The following is a 17998-nucleotide window of genomic DNA, read 5'->3' on the forward strand; positions in this document are numbered from 1 at the left end:
TCGGGCCCCGGCGGGCGCAGTGCCGGCTTTCCAGGAGGTGGTGGGGTCGGGCCCCGGCGGGCGCAGTGCCGGCTTTCCAGGAGGTGGTGGAGTCGGGCCCCGGCGGGCGCAGTGCCGGCTTTCCAGGAGGTGGTGGAGTCGGGCCCCGGCGGGCGCAGTGCCGGCTTTCCAGGAGGTGGTGGGGTCGGGCCCCGGCGGGCGCAGTGCCGGCTTTCCAGGAGGTGGTGGGGTCGGGCCCCGGCGGGCGCGGCTTTCCAGGAGGTGGTGGGGTCGGGCCCCGCCCGCAGGACTGGCGCTCCTGGCGGGGCTGGCTCCGTGTGCCCCCCAAGCAGCCCGCCGTCTCGCGCTCAGTGACGCCTCTGCGCTTTACTGGATGGTTCAGGATGTCGCGGCGCACACGCGCATTCTCCTAGCGGCTTGGAACCCGCTGGGTGTCACTGAAAAGCGCCGGGCAGTGTTTCCTCCCGAATATACGGTGCGCCCTCGGCGAGGCCAGACATGAAATTAGCAGTGCGTGGTTTGCATACGTGCCGGCGGCCGAGGCTCGGCAGCGATTCTAACCGTGTTTCCCTCTCCCCCCAAGGCCGCCTCAAGCGTGCAGAGGATCCTGTCCACCGTCACGCTGGCCGTGTTCCCCACGCTCTACTTCTTTAACTTCCTGTACTACACGGAGGCGGGCTCTCTGTTCTTCACGCTGTTCGCCTACCTGATGTGCCTGTACGGCCACCACAAGACGTCGGCGCTGCTCGGCTTCTGCGGCTTCATGTTCCGCCAGACCAACATCGCCTGGGCCGCCTTCTGCGCGGGCAGCGTGCTGGCGCAGCGGCTGGCCGAGGCCTGGAAGGCCGAGCTGCAGAAGAAGCGCGAGGAGCGGCCGGCGGCGCGCGGGCCCTGCCCGGAGCTGCGCCGGCTGCTGCGCTTCGTGGGCGCGCAGGTGCTGGCCGCCAAGGCGCTGGGCGCGCTGCTGCGGCTCACCTGGCCCTACGCGCTGCTCGGCGGCGCCTTCTGCGTGTTCGTGGCCGTGAACGGCGGCGTGGTGGTCGGCGACCGCAGCAGCCACGAGGCCTGCCTGCACGTCCCGCAGCTCTTCTACTTCTTCTGCTTCACGCTGGCCTTCGCCTGGCCGCACCTGCTGTCGCCGGGCCGGGCGCGGGCCTTCCTGGGCCTGGCGTGGCGGCGCCGGCTGGCGTTCTGCGCGCTCGCCCTGCTCTCCGTGTTCCTGGTGTGGAGGTTCACCTACGCGCACAAGTACCTGCTGGCCGACAACAGGCACTACACGTTCTACGTGTGGAAGCGGGTCTTCCAGAGGCACGCGGCCGTCAAGTACCTGCTGGTGCCCGTCTACCTGTTCGCCGCCTGGAGCGTGGCCGACTCGCTCAAGGCCAGATCCGTGTTCTGGAACTGCGCGTTCTTCGCGTGCGTGGCGGCCGTCACGGTGCCGCAGAAGCTGCTGGAGTTCCGTTACTTCATCCTGCCCTACGTCATGTACAGGCTGCACCTGCCGCTGCCGCCCACGTCCCGGCTGGCCTGCGAGCTGGGCGGCTACGTCCTGGTGAACTTCCTCACCTTTCACCTCTTTCTGAACAAGACTTTCCAGTGGCCCAACAGCCCGGACGTGCAGAGATTCATGTGGTGACGCCAGGGGGCCTTGGCAGCAAGCGGACTTGAACACGGCGCACAGCTGACACGTGGAAGCCGGGAGGCTGCTTCCAGGCGCAGTCGGGAGGTCCCATCAGGATTTTTTGTCTGACTTAGGGGTCGGCGGAGCTGAGATCACTCATGCTGCTTTGAAACTAAAGTCAGATAATGTTTGTAGTATTTTTGGTACCCAGCAGTGCCCAGTTCAGAGGGCCAGCTTTAGTTTTTAGCTTCATCTTGGACAAGTTTATCATGAAGAAGCACATTTATGTTTCGTCCAAGTGTGAACTGGAATCCTGTGTCGTCGTATGGCCCCACTCGGAGGAGCCCTCACTCTCTTGGATGTAATGAGTTCAGTTTGTGTCAGAATTACGGCCGTTCTGTGTGAATCTGGTCAAGAGACAAAGGGTTTTCACATGCGGCTTAAAATGCACAGTGGACCAGGGAAGTTAAGTAATGAGAAAATGCAAGCCTGCCTCAAAGTGAAGCCTGAATAATGGAAAAATAAAATTGTTTGCAATTCTCTCATGATCTCTCTCTCTCATATTGCAGGCCAAAGTGCTTGGAAAATTTATATACAAGTTTAAGAAAGTTGAGGACATTGATAGCGTGCAAATAACTAATTTATTTCTTCTGAAAGATTTAGCAGAGTGAAAAATACTATGTATGATCAGGTTATATTCTTGATTGAAAATTATTTAGTGTCTCAATACATATATTCTTGATCCTAAGTCAGAATAGACTGTGGAGATAGGAAAGGGTGAGTTAGAGGCTCATCGGAGAGTTTTTTAAGAAGTTTGTGGAAAATGCTCATAGGAAAAAGCTCTGCATGGTTTTTAGTTTTTTTGCCCCAAAATAAATTTTTTGTTGACTTTTTGAAGTACCTTTATATATATTAGGAATCAGATTGTTGGTTTGTGCTTACAATTTGAGAGTGGTGGGACCCCTCCCCTGACTCCTGATATGAAATCTGGTGGCCAAAGATAGTTAGCGTTGACTGCCACCCCTTTGGGAAGGGTCTGCTTTCCGCAACACAGTGCTGTGTTAGTTTCCTGGGGCGGCTGGAACGACCACCCACCAGCGCGTGCTGACTTGAGAGTACTTCCCAGTTCTGAAGGCCAGAAGTGTGACCTCGGAGTGTCGTCACGGCCGGATCCTCCTGGAAGTTCTCCTAGCTTCTGGTGGTGGTCTTGGCTGATTGACGCATCACTGCCGTCTCTTCCACTGTCCTTTCTCGCAGCCTTCCTCTCTGTCTTCTTTGCGAGGGCAGTGTCCTTGGGTGTGGGGCTCACCCTGCTCCGGGTGACCTAACGCGGAGACGATAACTGTACCTACAGAGACTTTCCAGATGAGGTGGCAATCGCAAGGTCTGGGTAGATAACCTTTCTGTGGAACACTTCGGAGTCTGCTGCAGTTACCAAAGGACATGTTAGGATAGACCTCGGAAGACTTTAGGAGATAATAGTCTTAGTGACATTGCTAAAGACAACTTTATGAGAACTTTAAAAAAGTGACTTCTGAGGTCGTGTATTTTAAAGCTAAAGGTAACTGGTATTTTATACCATTATCTTAAAAGGTGTTGGAATTGAAGGGGAGTTGAGCAATCATTTGCTCGTGCTTTGTAAATGAGGGACCAAGTTCTATAGTAGGACTGCTTTTTTGTTAGTTTTTGGCTTCTGTGTCCAGTGTTCCTAGTGCATTCATTGAGTAGTCATTCAGTTTCAGTAAAACATTATTTTCAGCATGTCACCCTGATACATAAACTTGGAACTGTAAAACTCATCTTTTAACCTAGTTTTATGTTCTCAGCTTTTTTTTTTTTTAAGATGTGTTTATTTACTTGAAAGGCAGAGTTACAGAGAGGCAGAGAGAGAGAGAGAGAGAGAGAGAGAGAGAGAGAGGTCTTCCATCCACTGGTTCACTCCCCAGATGGCTGCACGGCTGGAGCTGCGCGAATCCGAAGCCAGGAGCCAGGAGCTTCTGCCGGGTCTCCGTCGCAGGTGCAGGGGCCCATGTACTCGGGCCATCTTCCGCTGCTCTCCCAGGCCACAGCGGAGAGCTGGAGCAGAAGTGGAACAGCCGGAGCTCAAACCAGCGCTCATATGGGCAGTGCCGGCTCCAGTTCACAGCTTTTAAAAACATGACAACTGAACAAACCACCCTCCCCCCAACATTGGATTATGCTTTCTCTGGCTGTTGGATGATGAGTGGGTGTGGCAGGTATTTTGCATTTGTAAATATGAAGTTGTGTGCCGGTGAAAACTGCAAGTGTAGTCTTGAATAGTACATGCAGAGCCTTCTTAGCCGTGAGAAAGCAGGCTCAGTCACTAGTCCTAGCAGTGATTGTGGGACAAGTGTGTCTCACCCTGACTTACGCTTTTTAATTTGATGAGAATGCGTACTCGGAGAAATTGGGCTTTCATCATGAATTTATTATAATGGAGATCTAAATTTAGAAAGTCAAACTTGAAAAAAATTTTCAGATAAAACAATTTTCCTGTCTGATACAATTCATGCAAGGAATTTTTTGTGTTTGGTAAAATTTCTCAGAGGAAAAAGCTTTGGCTGTGATCTCGTCTGGCAAAAATGAATTAACCGTTCCAGTGCGTGTGTGGAAAACACTGCTGTTCAAGGGGATGACTGTTCCAGTTCCTTTTCGAGTCTTGAGTCCTGCTGTTCTATGAGATTTTAGAGGAAATCCATATTCGCAGGCAAGCAAGCTCAATCCTTCATAAAGCTAGTCCATGAATTTAAAAGGTGCTATTCATTTTTTCACTATTGTTTTAAATCAGGGATGCTTCTCAATACTTGCAAGTGGATAATAAATATTTTCATTCTATGTTCTTAGGCAGTTGGGAAATAGCTGTGTGGCTGGTGAGTTTTCCAAGATGTGATAGATAGTGGTGACGTAAGAGCCACGTACACGCGACACAGCAGTCATTTGTCTTCGTTGGTTGCACACACACCACACGCTCACCCTTGTGACATCAGTGCACTCGAGGCAGCAGCCAGGTGGTCCTTTCGGTTCTGGCTTTTAGAAACATTCTGAGTTACTGTCGTGTCTGGAACTTTTCAAGAGTTGGCAAGTAGATATTTTTGTCGTGAATTTTTAAAAAATTAGACTTGATTGGCTTTGTTGACTGAAAAAGATAAATGCATTTCCCGGCTAGAGAGTCTGCTCAGTGCGCTCTGGTTCTCTGGATTCTGTGGGTTGCATTATTTCAAAGAATGCCATGGAAAGATCAAATGGGTGAACTGTTTAGATTCTGTATTCGGTCACCTTGAACTCGTTCCGATGTGTGTAACGTTTTAGAGAGCATTATCTGTAGGTAGCGTTTCTGTTTTCCTTGCACTGTGTGTTTCTTCATGTTTGTCTCTCCCCTCAGTGCTCACCCACCGTAAAAACTGCGTCTGATGAGGCACTAAATGATTTGCATATCCTGAGTTCAAATGCAGCATGTCATTTTGAGAAGAGATTATTTTAGCTTTCTGGCCTTCATTTCCTCTTAGGGTTATTTCTGGAATGTATTTGTCATAAAATACCTTAAGAGAAATAGCTTAATGTAATTTGTTTCTAATAAACAAATAGCTCAATGTTTTTCTAGTATGAACTTAACCTTGACTTGGCTTGACAATCTCTTCTTTATAATTGTCTAAAGAACGGGGAGAAAGGGTCCACCATGTTTTGTTTTGTTTTGTTTTGTTTTACATCCCCTAAATGGTGGACTATTATTGTGGACCCACTTTTAAAAAGCAAATCCATATTCATACAAAGAAACTCATGTTTAGTAAGTTAGAAAGCGTTTATTACCTTTGGAGCAATGAGTATTTCATAAGAACGTGAAACAAGACGTGGGGTGTAAATACGAACGTGTTTCTTCTAATGAAGGCTTAGCTAGAACTTAGGAGCCCTGGGCTTGCAGAACAGCATTTGGCGTGGGAACGAGCAGTTCCCGGGTCGAATCGGTAAGGTAAGCACTTTGGTGTTTTGTCCTTTGGTGTTTATGAGAACAGTGTTTGTTCTGACTCTAGTTGGTATCTGGCATGGGCCCAGCTTATTTTATAGAGCAGTCACCCACTGTCATTTATTTACAACATTCAGAAATACCACACGTATTGTAAATCTCTTCTGAATGCAGCTGTTGGAACAGAGTGAGGCAAGTATCCCAGGCAGATATGCTAATCCCCGTGGCAGGTGTTTGGAAGTACACCGTGCTTCCTCAGGAGAAGCATCCCAACCCTTTGTAGGACCCAGTGTGAGAAATTCTTATTTGCTGTAGTGTTTAATGGCTGTACATCTATTTACATATAAATATATGTTGTATTCATAGTGTGATATGATTTCAAAGTTGTTGCTGTTTACTTAATGAAAATAAATAACCTTCAGTCATTAACTTTTTTTATTTTTATTTTTGACAGGCAGAGTGGACAGTGAGAGAGAGAGACAGAGAGAAATGTCTTCCTTTGCTGTTGGTTCACCCTCCAATGGCCGCCGCGGCCAGCGCACTGCGGCCGGCACACCGCGCTGATCCGATGGCAGGAGCCAGGTACTTCTCCTGGTCTCCCATGGGGTGCAGGGCCCAAGCACCTGGGCCATCCTCCACTGCACTCCCGGGCCACAGCAGAGAGCTGGCCTGGAAGAGGGGCAACCGGGACAGAATCCGGCACCCTGACCGGGACTAGAACCCGGTGTGCCGGCGCCGCAAGGTGGAGGATTAGCCTAGTGAGCCATAGCGCCAGCCCAGTCATTAACTTTTAATAACAGTGGAACTGGTGGACTTAATGAGACATAGTTGGGTTCTTTCTGCGAGGCTGCGTTTTCCTGTCCTCTGATAACCTCTCTGGGTCTCTTTTTCACACCTGATGTTGACGGCAGATGTTTCCAACATACTCAGCTTTGTGTTGCTGGGGATATTAAAGTGAAAAGGGAGGGGTGAGGGGCTGAAGGTTTTTTTTTTTGTTGTTGTTGTTTTTTGATATATGTATGGATCCATGAGTTCACTAAATTTACAGAGTTTTTACTTCTAGGATAAGAAACTCTTTCACAGTGAAGTAATCTAATAATATCTTTATATTATTTTAATTGAAACTTTTAATTAATTTAATTTTAGGTCAGTCCACTATGAGATCAAAAGAAGTTAGGGTGTGTTTCCAAAAAGAAAAGTAGACAATCCTGTGTTGATTTTTCACATGGGAGCCGATCCGCTCAGTTCAGATGAATCCGTGTGTGTGTGTGTGTGTGTGTGTGTGTTACAAACAAGATGAGGAAGAAAGGGAGGAAGAATACCAGTACCAGTAGCTGTCACGATCCTGGCTGATTGACAGGGACAGGCTGGTGTGATACTGCTCAGAGTCCTGGGAGGATGGTGACGTCTGGCTGCTGGAGTACTCCTCATACAGTAATTTATTTTTTATATTTCTTGAATTCATAAAATGTTATACTTTTATCTGAAATCATTTTTCCTCTTAAGAGGCACAAACTAAAAATTTTAATGTCGTGGCCACTTGGGGGCGGTATTGTGCTGCGTTTCAAAGTTTTAGTTTTTTGTTTTTGTTTTTTCAGTCTCCAGCTTTACGGTTCTCCGGTCCTGTTTATTATTGTGCTATTCAGAATGCTTCCTGAAGTATTTAAAGCTGAGGGAAAGTGAAGACAGTCAGTGTTGTGTCCTGTGACTCTAGTCGATGACTTACTCTGTGCCGGCGCTCACTTCCCAGCCGCCGTGCCGAGTGCTCTGGCTGTGTTACCTCACTTAACTGTCCCAGCAGCCCTGCGGGGCAGCGCTGCGGCCAACTGCTCTGCAGGCAAGGCAGCTCAGCACGGATGCCCACGATTACAGCAATCCCGGCCCACGCAGCCCAGCTGGGCGCCCCTCTGCCCTTGCTGTGCAGCCGGGGGCCGGGGTCCACTCTGAAATGTGTCACATTTTACAAAGGGAAGTTGTAGTGCACAATGACCTTTTATAGGTCAGAAAACTGAGGCCCACAGGAACGTGGGCTGTGTGGTAGGTCACCGGCGTGTAAGGTGGGGTGGGGTGGGCTGTGTGGTAGGTCACCGGCGTGTAAGGTGGGGTGGGCTGTGTGGTAGGTCACCAGCGTATAAGGTGGGGTGGGCTGTGTGGTAGGTCACCAGCATGTAAGGTGGGGTGGGCTGTATGGTAGGTCACCAGCATGTGTGGTAGGTCACCGGCGTGTAAGGTGGGGTGGGCTGTGTGGTAGGTCACCGGCATGTATGGTAGGTCACCGGTGTGTAAGGTGGGGTGGGCTGTGTGGTAGGTCACCAGCATGTAAGGCTAGGTTAGTTCAGCCCTGGTTTTCGTCTATGGGGTATTTTCTTCCTGAAGAACTGTTTATTTTAAGGGATTATGAATATACATTCCAGAAGCTTTTGAGTTTCATGTTTTGTTAAATACTGTTCTCTTAAATCGACTTGCTTATATGACTTCTAAAATTATATTGAGAATTTGTGTCATTTAAATCTGTGGTTTTGACTCAATGTATTCTTGATAAAAATAAAAGATTCATTTGCCTTTTTACAGTTTGGGTGTTTTCATTTTGTTTGTCAGTGAATTTGTGGGTTTTGGTGTCTTCACACTTGGTTGTCTCCTCCACACTGCCTCCCACCCGGTGCTAAGCTTCCTCTGTGTTCTTGAAATACTGGGACTAATGATTGTGTCTGTCGTGGGTGCCAGCCGCTAGTCTGTGTCCTCATCGTCTCCCTTGATTTTCAGACTAACGGAAGGCAGTAAATCACCGGCTGCTCGCCTTGAACCGGTAGGGGTGTGGTTTGTTGGGCTATGGCTGTGGGAAGCCTGGAGTCTCTGCCTTCCAGAACAGCTGCGCCAGCACCGGTGTGCTCTGCAAGTACCGAGTCCCGTCCAGTCCCTCGCTGCCTCCAGATGGACTTTCTTCTGGTTAGTCTGGGGGAGAGTGGCCATGATAAAAATTGGTCACTCTCTGCCCAGAAGCCACGTCTGGATTATAACTGACTTGCATCATGTGTGGGATTTCTGCTTACAGATAGGCAGGTTGCCGGGGTTACTTTGCCCTGAGAAACTAGAAGGAAAAGTCCCTAAAAATAGTTTAGGTTGGATTAGTAGCCTTTGGGAATAAGGACGTCTGTTGTGGTCCCCTACATGCGTCGTCGTCTTTGTAGTTGTAGCCGGTGGCCATCTGATGGTACCTTGGGTGAAAAAATGCTAGCAGGAAACCCAGGAGCGGACCTGGTGTTGTGCAGGGGGCTGCTGACATGCCCTATCAGTGCCAGTTGGAATCCTGGCTGTTCCCCTTCCAATCCAGCTCCCTGCCAGTCTGCAACAGAAGGTGGCCCGAGTGCATGGTGCCTCCCTCCCTCCCAGGTGGGAGATGCAGATGGGGCTCCTGGCTCCTGGCTTCACCCTGAACCAGCCCTGGCTGTTGATCCCATTTGGGGACTGAACTGAAGGGGTGGATTGCCCCCCCCCCCACTCTGACTAACAAGCCTTTAATTTTTAAAAATTTCTGTTAACAAGGAGAACGGGTTTTGTGTATTTCACGGATACAGTTCTAAAACAACTATACTTCCCTTCCTCCCTCCTTTTCCCCTCCTTTTCTTTTTCCTTTAATTTTTTCAATAACATACTTTAAATTTACTTTATAATCATAGGCTTAGTGTTTTATTAACCATAATGTCCAAGTAAAAAGTAGAAAGACCCCTGTTCCACAGCAGTAAAGACAAGGGCTATAGACAATAATCAAAGCATAAAATGTCAGCTTCATTCTTATCCATTGATTGTTTTGTATTCCATATCAGATATCAGAGAAAATGTATTTGTCATTTTTAGGACTGGTTTCTTTTTTTTTTTTTTTAAGATTTATGTATTTATTTGAAAGAGTTATACACAGAGAAGGAGAGGCAGAGAGAGAGAGAGAGAGAGAGAGAGGTCTTCCATCCACTGGTTCTCTACCCAATTGGCTGCAATGGCCAGAGCTGCGCCAATCTGTAGCCAAGAGCTTACGGGTCTCCCACGAGGGTGCAGGGACCCAAGGACTTGGGCCATCTTCTACTGCTTTCCCAGGCTATAGCAGAGAGCTGGATTGGAAGTGGAGCAGCCGGGACTCAAACTGGCCCCCGTATCCAGTACTGGTGCTGCAGCCTGGGGTTTAACCTGCTGCGCCACAGCGTGCACCCAGCCTATCAGTGTTGAAAGCTGTGGTACAATGATCAAATTTAAATGAAAAAACCTAGGCTAACATGGACTTAACTGCAATGATGCCTCTCTGTCTAATGGATCTAGTACCAAATGTCCTCATCCCTGGCCAGGGAGAGCAGGGAGAGGAGACATCTGAGAACCAAGCGGAGGGTTTTACTCAGCCCCACCTGGTAATCCATGGCTGGGCTTCTCTCCTTCTTTGCAGTGTAGGGGAATGTAACATGTGATAGCTAATGATTCAGCAACAGTCAGTCTCACATGAGGCTGTCCATGTGTGTTCCTTCCTAGCACGCGTGCACACACATACACACAGCCTGGCCACCCACACAGACACACACACACACATACAGCCTGGCCACCCACCCACACAGACACACACACACACACAACCTGGCCACCCACCCACACAGACACATGCACACACACACACAGACTCACAGACACACACACACAGCCTGGCTACCCACACAGACACACACACACACACACACACACACACAGCCTGGCCACCCACACAGGCACACACACACACACACAGCCTGGCTACCCACACAGACATACACATTCACACAGCCTGGCCACCTACACAGACACACACACACACAGCCTGGCCACCCACACACACACACACACAGCCTGGCCACCCATACACACACACACATACACACACAGCCTGGCCTCACATAGACACACACACACACAGCCTGGCCACCCACACACACACACACACAGCCTGGCCACCCATACACACACACACATACACACACAGCCTGGCCTCACATAGACACACACACACACACACAGCCTGGCCACCTACACAGACACACACAGACACACACACACACAGCCTGGCCACCTACACAGACACACACACACACACACACACACAGCCTGGCCACCTACACAGACACAGACACACACACACACAGCCTGGCCACCTACACAGACACAGACAGACACACACACACACATACATACAGCCTGGCCACCTACACAGACACACACACACACACACACACACACAGCCTGGCCACCCAGAGGCAGAGGAGCTGGGGGATGCTGGGCTGCAGCACTTTCCGACTGTTGCAGGAAAAGAGGGAAGACCACGCCCTGGAAGACGGAGGACAAAGGCCAGGGCAGAGCCGGGGGCCTGGGGAGGGGTGTTGGTTCAGACACCACTGACTCAGGGGCCGAGGAAACACTCAGGGAGCCCACAAGTCATCCTGCTGATCCCCCGCTTTGCACAGCAGGTTGGAGAGAGCTAAATTGCCAGGAGACCACCTTCAAACCTCTTTTTGCTCATTTTACTTGCAAATGCCTGACCCCAACTTCCACAGCAGATGGCAGTCTTGGACATGTTTTCCAGTAGTTTGTCCAACACTTTAGGCCATTTTATATACCCCTGTGTAGCACACACGCTGAGGGTCTTTGAACTTGGTTAGCTTTGAGCAGATGCATTTGCGTTGAGGAGAGCCGGGAGGGAGGAAGCTGGAATGGGATCACGCTGCACACTTCAGTGTCCTTGCACTTGGAGCATGGCTCACACCTTGCACGTCGCAGTTCTAAATCACGTGGGATTTGTTCTGTATATTTACCGACAACATGGTTCCCCAAAGCTTCTGTTGAGGGGCATTCTTGTTGCCTCTGTCTGGCTGTCCCGGCAGCATCCAGCCCCTCTCTGGCGGCTGGCTACAGAGCACGTCCCTGAGGAAGCAAGGGAGCACAGGGTCTGCGTTGGCAATGCCGTGGGGGCCACACAGCATTGCGTGGAAGGTGGCTTGTAAAGCAGGCGTGCATTTTCGTGGAAATAAATGCAATTTGGAGTTTCTGCACATCTCCAAGCCAGTTTGAGTGAGGCACTATATGACTTGCAGCCTAGCTGTTGACATGTGTGGATTCTATGCAGCGGGAGAGTGAGAGGGCCCTCTCTTCTGTTCTGTAACGTTTAACAGACTTTTATTTTTATTATTTATTTTTTAAATTTATTTTTATTTTTTTTAATTATTTATTATGTATTTAAATAAAAATATTTATTATTTTTATTACTTAACGTAATAGCAGACTTTTCCTGGGCTACTTCTTTTTTTGTCTTCTAGACATGGAAAATGTTGCGATCTATTGATCATCCTGAGATTTTTCTCAGCCTCAAAAGTTAAAAAATTCAGTTTGGAGGCTCATAAATTTGTTATCATGCAATCTATGAATCTCTAGTTGGACCCTTAATTTCTTAATAAACTCTCTGCTAAATATTTATCATTTATCATAAAATGTTTAATTTCTTCCTAATTCAATTTTCCCCTGTCAGGAGCAAATTCTTGTCAAACTGAAATAATGATAGAGTTTTGGAAAGAAAACTAACCCATTATAAGAAATAATTAGCACACAACTAAAGGAAAATTCAGCATTGGCCCTCATATTTCTTCAGGGCTTAGTAATTTGTGCTTAATATTTGAAAATGGTAAATTAACAATGATCAAAATGCAACTTTAAAATCTTCTAAATTAGAATTCTGTTTTATAAATATTGAAATAACTTCCTGGAGTAAATAAAAGAGAAATAAATTGAACAAAATGAAAGTGAATTCACTTCCTGATTAGCACTAAGTTCTGATGACTGTCTCTCGTCCGCAGTAATAAGGCAGCTACAGAGTACTGAACGACTCCGAAGGCTTCCCTTCAGATCCCAGCTCTGCCAGCAGTGTGCTGTGGGAGCTAGGTAAGCAAACCTGTCAAGAGCAAGTGAGGAAAAAATGCACGTGAAAGTTACTTGGTAGTTTAATGGCCCACAGTATGAGGGGTACACACTCATTATTGAACATCATTCTGGGTATGCAGTAGTTTTGTTCACTTGTCACATAGTTGTTGTATGAGAATAAATCGATAGTGTTAGATCACTGAATCATTGTTTACAATCTGCAGAAGTATTATGATTTTTTTTTACATATTTCAGATGGGTTTTCCTTTTTAACTTGAAAAGACAGGGATTCTGCTAACTTTTTAAAGCAGATAATGAGCTTGTCTTCCAAAAACAGTGATGCCTCAATTTGATATTCTAAAAAAAGGAGAAGAAGAAGAAATCCATATGGTTCATTTTGTAGACTCACACTGGTTGGGCTTTTTAATGATGCAAGAAAGAGATACAGCAGTCACTGTGCACAGGCAGCAAAATCCAAGTTCAGAGAGGGTGGTCTGCACACTGGTCTCGCACTGAGGGCCCAGTGCTGACGGATCAGAGTACACAGCAGAGCCTCAAGGGAACCGAGAGTGGTGAGAAAACCTCGATTCAAAATACCCACCTTCCCCACATCCACAGCCACAGCGGTTGGAAGTGGATGTCCCTGGCTTGCAGTCACCTCCTGAGCCAGGCGTGACCTCTCTAGGTCAATGCCGACAGCCGGTGCAATCAGTCGTGGCCCCCATAGCACAGTAGGCTACCTCGCAGTCCTCTTACTGCTGCTCTCATAAGAAGGTGACATAAAAAATAAAAGATGAAAAATGAGTAAATGAAAGAAAGAAGCATAAACAAGTACAACATACGTGGATACATCCCGTGCTGGACGTTAGCGTTTTTCAGTAATAACCAGAAACTTTTAACACTTCTTTTCATCTACTTGAGAGGCAACGAGAGAGAGAGAGAGAGAGAGAGTTCTTCCATCTGCTGGTTCACATCCAAAATGTTCAACCAACAGCCCTGGCTGGGCCAGGCTGAAAGCGGAGCCTGGAGCTCACTCCATGTATCCAGCATAGGTGGCAGAGGCCCAGGCTTTTGAGCCATCATCCTCTCCCTCCCCCGGGGGGTGCATTAGCCAGAACCAGCGCCCAGTATGGGATGTGGGCATCACAGGCAGTGGCTAAACCTGCTGCACCACAGTGCCCGCCCCAGAGCCATTTTAAAGTAATAAATATGTAAGTGTACAAGAGTGGTTTTATTTTCTCAGTTTTCTTTTTGAAGCTCCTGTGAAAATATAATAACCAATCAGCAGTTGCTTGCCGAGCCTCAGTGGTGTTGGTTTGCTGTAACCACATAACCAGTGTGTATTAAGGTGGGAGCTAAGAGGACGTAGGCAGGCAGTCATCCACGACATTGGGCTCCTTAGAACTGAGTCTTTCTCACACCGTGCACATCACTGGCATTCTTTTTTTTTTTTTTTTAAAGATTTATTTATTTGAAAGTCAGAGGTAAACAGAGAGAAGGAAAGGCACAGAGGGAGAGAGAGAGAGGTCTTCCATCCGCTGGTTTACTCTCCAATTGGCCACAACAGCCGGAGCTCTGTCGATCCGAAGCCAGGAACCAAGAGCTCCCTCTGTGTCACCCACGTGGGTGGGGGGACGCAAGCACTTGGGCCATCTTCCACTGCTTTCCCAGGCCATAGCAGAGAGCTGGACTGGAAGTAGAGCAGTCAGGACTCAAACCGGTGCCCATATGGGATGCTGGCACTGCAGGTGGCGGCTTTACCTGCTACACCACAGCGCCAGCCCCCATGCATTCCTTACTAGACCCTAATCATCTGCAGTGTCTGTCTTATTCACACAGGCCAAGTGTATAAGCATAGGAAATGTTCAAAAAATATTTTATGACTGTGTAAATGAATAAGTAGATGCCTAAGGAGGCCAAACTAGACCAATGTTTATGTTCTTCAAATAGAGAATTCGAGTTAAATTCAAGTCCGGCAAATATTCTATAAACATCTCATTGCCTGTTCTTTTGTCTGAGATTACCTTAATGCTCTAAGGCCAATGTATTTTTCTAGGAAAAAATACCTTCCAAAAAACCCCAGGGAAAGCTGTGGATTGAAACAGGCAAAACTCACATCAACCAACAAGTTAACCTTCTTTGGATAATTCATATGAGCAGCCCTACTTTAAAAAAAAAAATTGAGTCATTTTGGGAAATTTAAACACTGAATAGTTAATGATATTAAAGGCTTCTTACTCTTAGGCATACTGTTTCCATTAATTTTTTAAAAACAGTTCTTTCAGAAATATATTCTTAACTATTCTAAAAAAAGAATGCCTTCCTGGTTTATATTTTTAAAAAATATTTATTTTATCACTTCTCAGCATTTTGGCTATGATCAAGTTTAGGATCTGTTCTTATCAGTTAAAAATACTTATTTTGTTTATTTAAAATGCAAAGCTTCAGAGAAAGGGAGAGAGAGAGAGAGGTATCAAGATCTTCCACCAACTGTCAATGTCCAAAAGGCTGGGCCAGGCTGCAGCCAGGATCCCGGATCCCCACAGGTCTCCCACATGGCTGGTATGGATCAAGTACTTCTGTTGCTTTCCCAGGCATATTAGCAGGGAGCTGCATCAGAAGTGGAGCAGCTGGGACTCGAACTGGGGCTCATATGTGATACTGGCATTGCAGGTAGTGACAACCTGCTGCACCACGAAACTGGCCCTATCCTCCTACTTTAAAATGAAGATAACATAAAATTGCCTCTAGCAGAGTTCAAGTTACAGCAGTGGGTGTGCTTGTATTATTAATGTTCAAAATCTTTTCTCTGTGTTAGGATATTTATTCAGGGGCAAGCATTGTGTGCAGTGGTTAAGAAGCCACTTGGGACATTCCTATCCCATATGAGTGCCTGGGTTCAAGTCCCAGAGCCACTCTCAGTCCAGCCTCCTGCCAGCATGCACACTGGGAGGCAGCAGGTGATGGTTCATGTAGCTGGGTCCCTGCTCCCCACGTGCAGACATGGAGTGAGTACAAAGCTCCAGGTTTCTCCTGGCTTAGCCCTGGCTGTTGTGGGTATTTGGGAGGTAAGCTAGCAGATACAAGATCTCTGCCTCTCGCTCCCTCTCTCTGTCATTCCACTTTGAAGTAATAAATATTTAAAAACTATCCTAGATATGCATTTAAAAATTTGTAAGTGTATATATATATATGTATATATGTATATAATTTGAACCATTTAATCCTCAGTGCTATCCCAAATAACATTTTCTGAGACATATGAGTACATGCATACATGTGTGTGTATGTAGTATAGGAGCTATGAAAAGAAAATTCTTCATTTTGTGTTGTCCATAATTAGAGTTAGTTATGTAGCAATTTAGTAACTCGTGGCACAAGAGAATATTTGACAGCCATCACAATTGAATGTCCTACACTATTTAAAATTAGCACTTTATAGAAAGGAAACAGCGGGAGTAGGCATTGGCTTCGCGGTTAAGGGTGCACAGCTCCTACATGCAAGTGCCTGGTTCCGTTCCCAGCTCTGGCTCTAGACTCCAGCTTCCCACTAATGCAGAACACGGGAGGCACAGTGATGGTTCAAGCGATCCGCTTCCCTCCATCCATGTCACAGGCCTGGATTGTGTTCCTGCTCCTGCTTTGGCCCAAGCCCAGCCCTGGCCGTTGCAGGCATTTGGGAAGTAAACTAGTGGATAGGAGCTCTCTCCCTCTGTCTGTCTCTCTCTTTGCTTCTCACACAAAGAATAATAAAATATATGGAAAATAAAACTACATAAAAATAAAAGTAATAAAAAAGAGATTGAGGCTGGAAATAAAAATACATTTTCTGGGACTGACCACTGCCCCCTGGCCCAGGGCTGTGAGGAGGTACAGAGCCCCGACGCGGGCCCTGGTAGCTGATGGCTTCCAGAGCTGCCCCAAGTCCGGGCTCAGCCACACGGGTGGGTCGAGCCGTGGGGGGATGACTGTTAGGCCCACCAGTGGGCAAGGTGGCAGTTAGACTCAGGTGGCAGCAGTCCTGTCAAGCTGCACCCCTACAGTGGCTGCCAGGATGGGGTTTGTGTCAGTCTGCAGCATAGTTGACTCTTTGCAATGATTTGTTTGTTTATTTGAGAGGTGGAGTTGCAGGGCAAAGAGAGAGAGAGAGAGAGAGAGAGAGAGAGAGATCGAGAAAGGTCTTCCATCCACTGGTTCACTGCCCAGATGGCCACAATGGCCGGAGCTGTGCCGATCCAAAGCCAGGAGCCAGGAACTTCCAGGTCTCCCACATGGGTGCAGGGGCCCAAGCACTTGGACCATCTTCTACTGCCTTCCTAGGCCATAGCTTGTGTAGGAAGTAGAGCAACTGGGACTTGAACTGGTGCCCATAGGGGATGCTGGCAGTGCAGACGGCAGCTTTGCCCACTGCGCACACGAGCCCTGTGATTCTGTGACATCACTTTGTTGAGCTGCAGTGACTATGCACAGAGACCTTCTTGGCGCATGATGCAGTGGTCCACGATTAAACCATTTGGACCAAGGCTCAGACAATTCAGTTTTTTCCAGGATTGTTGATCGTGGCTGTGTGGATTAAAGTTGGACTGGACTTCTCCTCTGTCAAAGAAGACATCAGCGACGTTGTCGCCGGTCATCAGTGTTGCGAAGACTCATTTGAGGGCATCTTGTTTCATCACCGGTGGTTCCACCGTGGTTTTGCCACAGTGTGTTAACACCATCACATGTACACTCCCAGCCTCCCTGGCAGGGGCTGTCCTTTGAGTCACTGCAATTCAGGAACCTACGTGTCTCTCTCGCCATGTAGCCGTATGGATTCTGTCCGGTAACGGATGCTCCTTGCTTACCCCTCAAAATTTATGTTATTGGTATGATTCACTTAATATAAATTTATGTTGCTATGGGAAAAAAAGGTGTTTCTCTTTGCATCATCAGCAATGGCCGCTCATTCCTTAGTTGCCATTGACCCCTGATCCCTGTTCACAGCAGTATGCTTTATCTTACGATGCTGCTGACCACTGACATCCTCTCGGAGCCAAGTCTACCCTGCTCTGAAGATGTGCTGAGCTGAGTCACCCAGTTCAGTTTCCATTGCGACCTTTTAAATGTTTTATCCTCATGCTTAGTTTTCCTCTTTCTACATCAGGGTATATCAAATAATGATAAAATGTATTGATTTTGTTCTCATTTCTTTCTGTAGTGGTCTTACGTGGCTTAAGTTAGATTTTTTTACTTTGCTGCTATTTGTACTGCTGCTGGGGGAGAGGTGATTTTTGTGCACATAAATAAGCAGAGCTGTCTTCCCACAGCAGGGTTCAAACTCTGAAAAAGATACCGCCACTCCCGCAGCTGTGGGGGTGCAGTTTCCCTCCCCTCCTCCACCTTGCCCGTAAGGTTGGGGAACATTGGCCTTGATGTAAAAGATCTGCTTTCTGCAAAAGGTGATTGACATGCACCAAGGTAACCCATACACGATGAGA

The 17998-nt window shown here is 47.6% G+C and overlaps 1 protein-coding gene, 1 long non-coding RNA gene and 1 pseudogene across 5 annotated transcripts in view; all 3 read left to right on the plus strand.

The window, feature by feature from the left end:
• ALG10B (ALG10 alpha-1,2-glucosyltransferase B) overlaps positions 1-17998 on the plus strand; it is a 192327-nt gene that overhangs the window by 4887 nt on the left and 169442 nt on the right. Inside the window, exons 3-4 of one of the 4 annotated variants that reach the window (XR_011379075.1) lie at positions 12458-12542; positions 17070-17430. The exons of 1 other annotated variant lie outside the window; for it this stretch is intronic. Coding sequence is in view for 1 of the 3 variants with exons in the window: in XM_002712677.5 (XP_002712723.3) it covers positions 584-1636 (1053 nt within the window). In the remaining 2 variants the exon portion in view is untranslated. Of the gene's footprint in view, positions 1-583; positions 2163-12457; positions 12543-17069; positions 17431-17998 lie in introns of those variants that run through there. 2 more of the 4 variants (XR_007921273.2, XM_002712677.5) reach the window with 2 other exon arrangements.
• LOC138843905 (uncharacterized) lies at positions 3449-8171 on the plus strand. The gene is made up of 2 exons (XR_011379076.1): positions 3449-7723; positions 7875-8171. It is a non-coding gene; the product is annotated as an uncharacterized lncRNA (long non-coding RNA).
• Positions 14876-14968, plus strand: LOC127492250 (U2 spliceosomal RNA; annotated as a pseudogene).

Source organism: Oryctolagus cuniculus, chromosome 9, assembly GCF_964237555.1.
Source record: "Oryctolagus cuniculus chromosome 9, mOryCun1.1, whole genome shotgun sequence".
In the NCBI taxonomy this organism is placed as follows: domain Eukaryota; kingdom Metazoa; phylum Chordata; class Mammalia; order Lagomorpha; family Leporidae; genus Oryctolagus; species Oryctolagus cuniculus.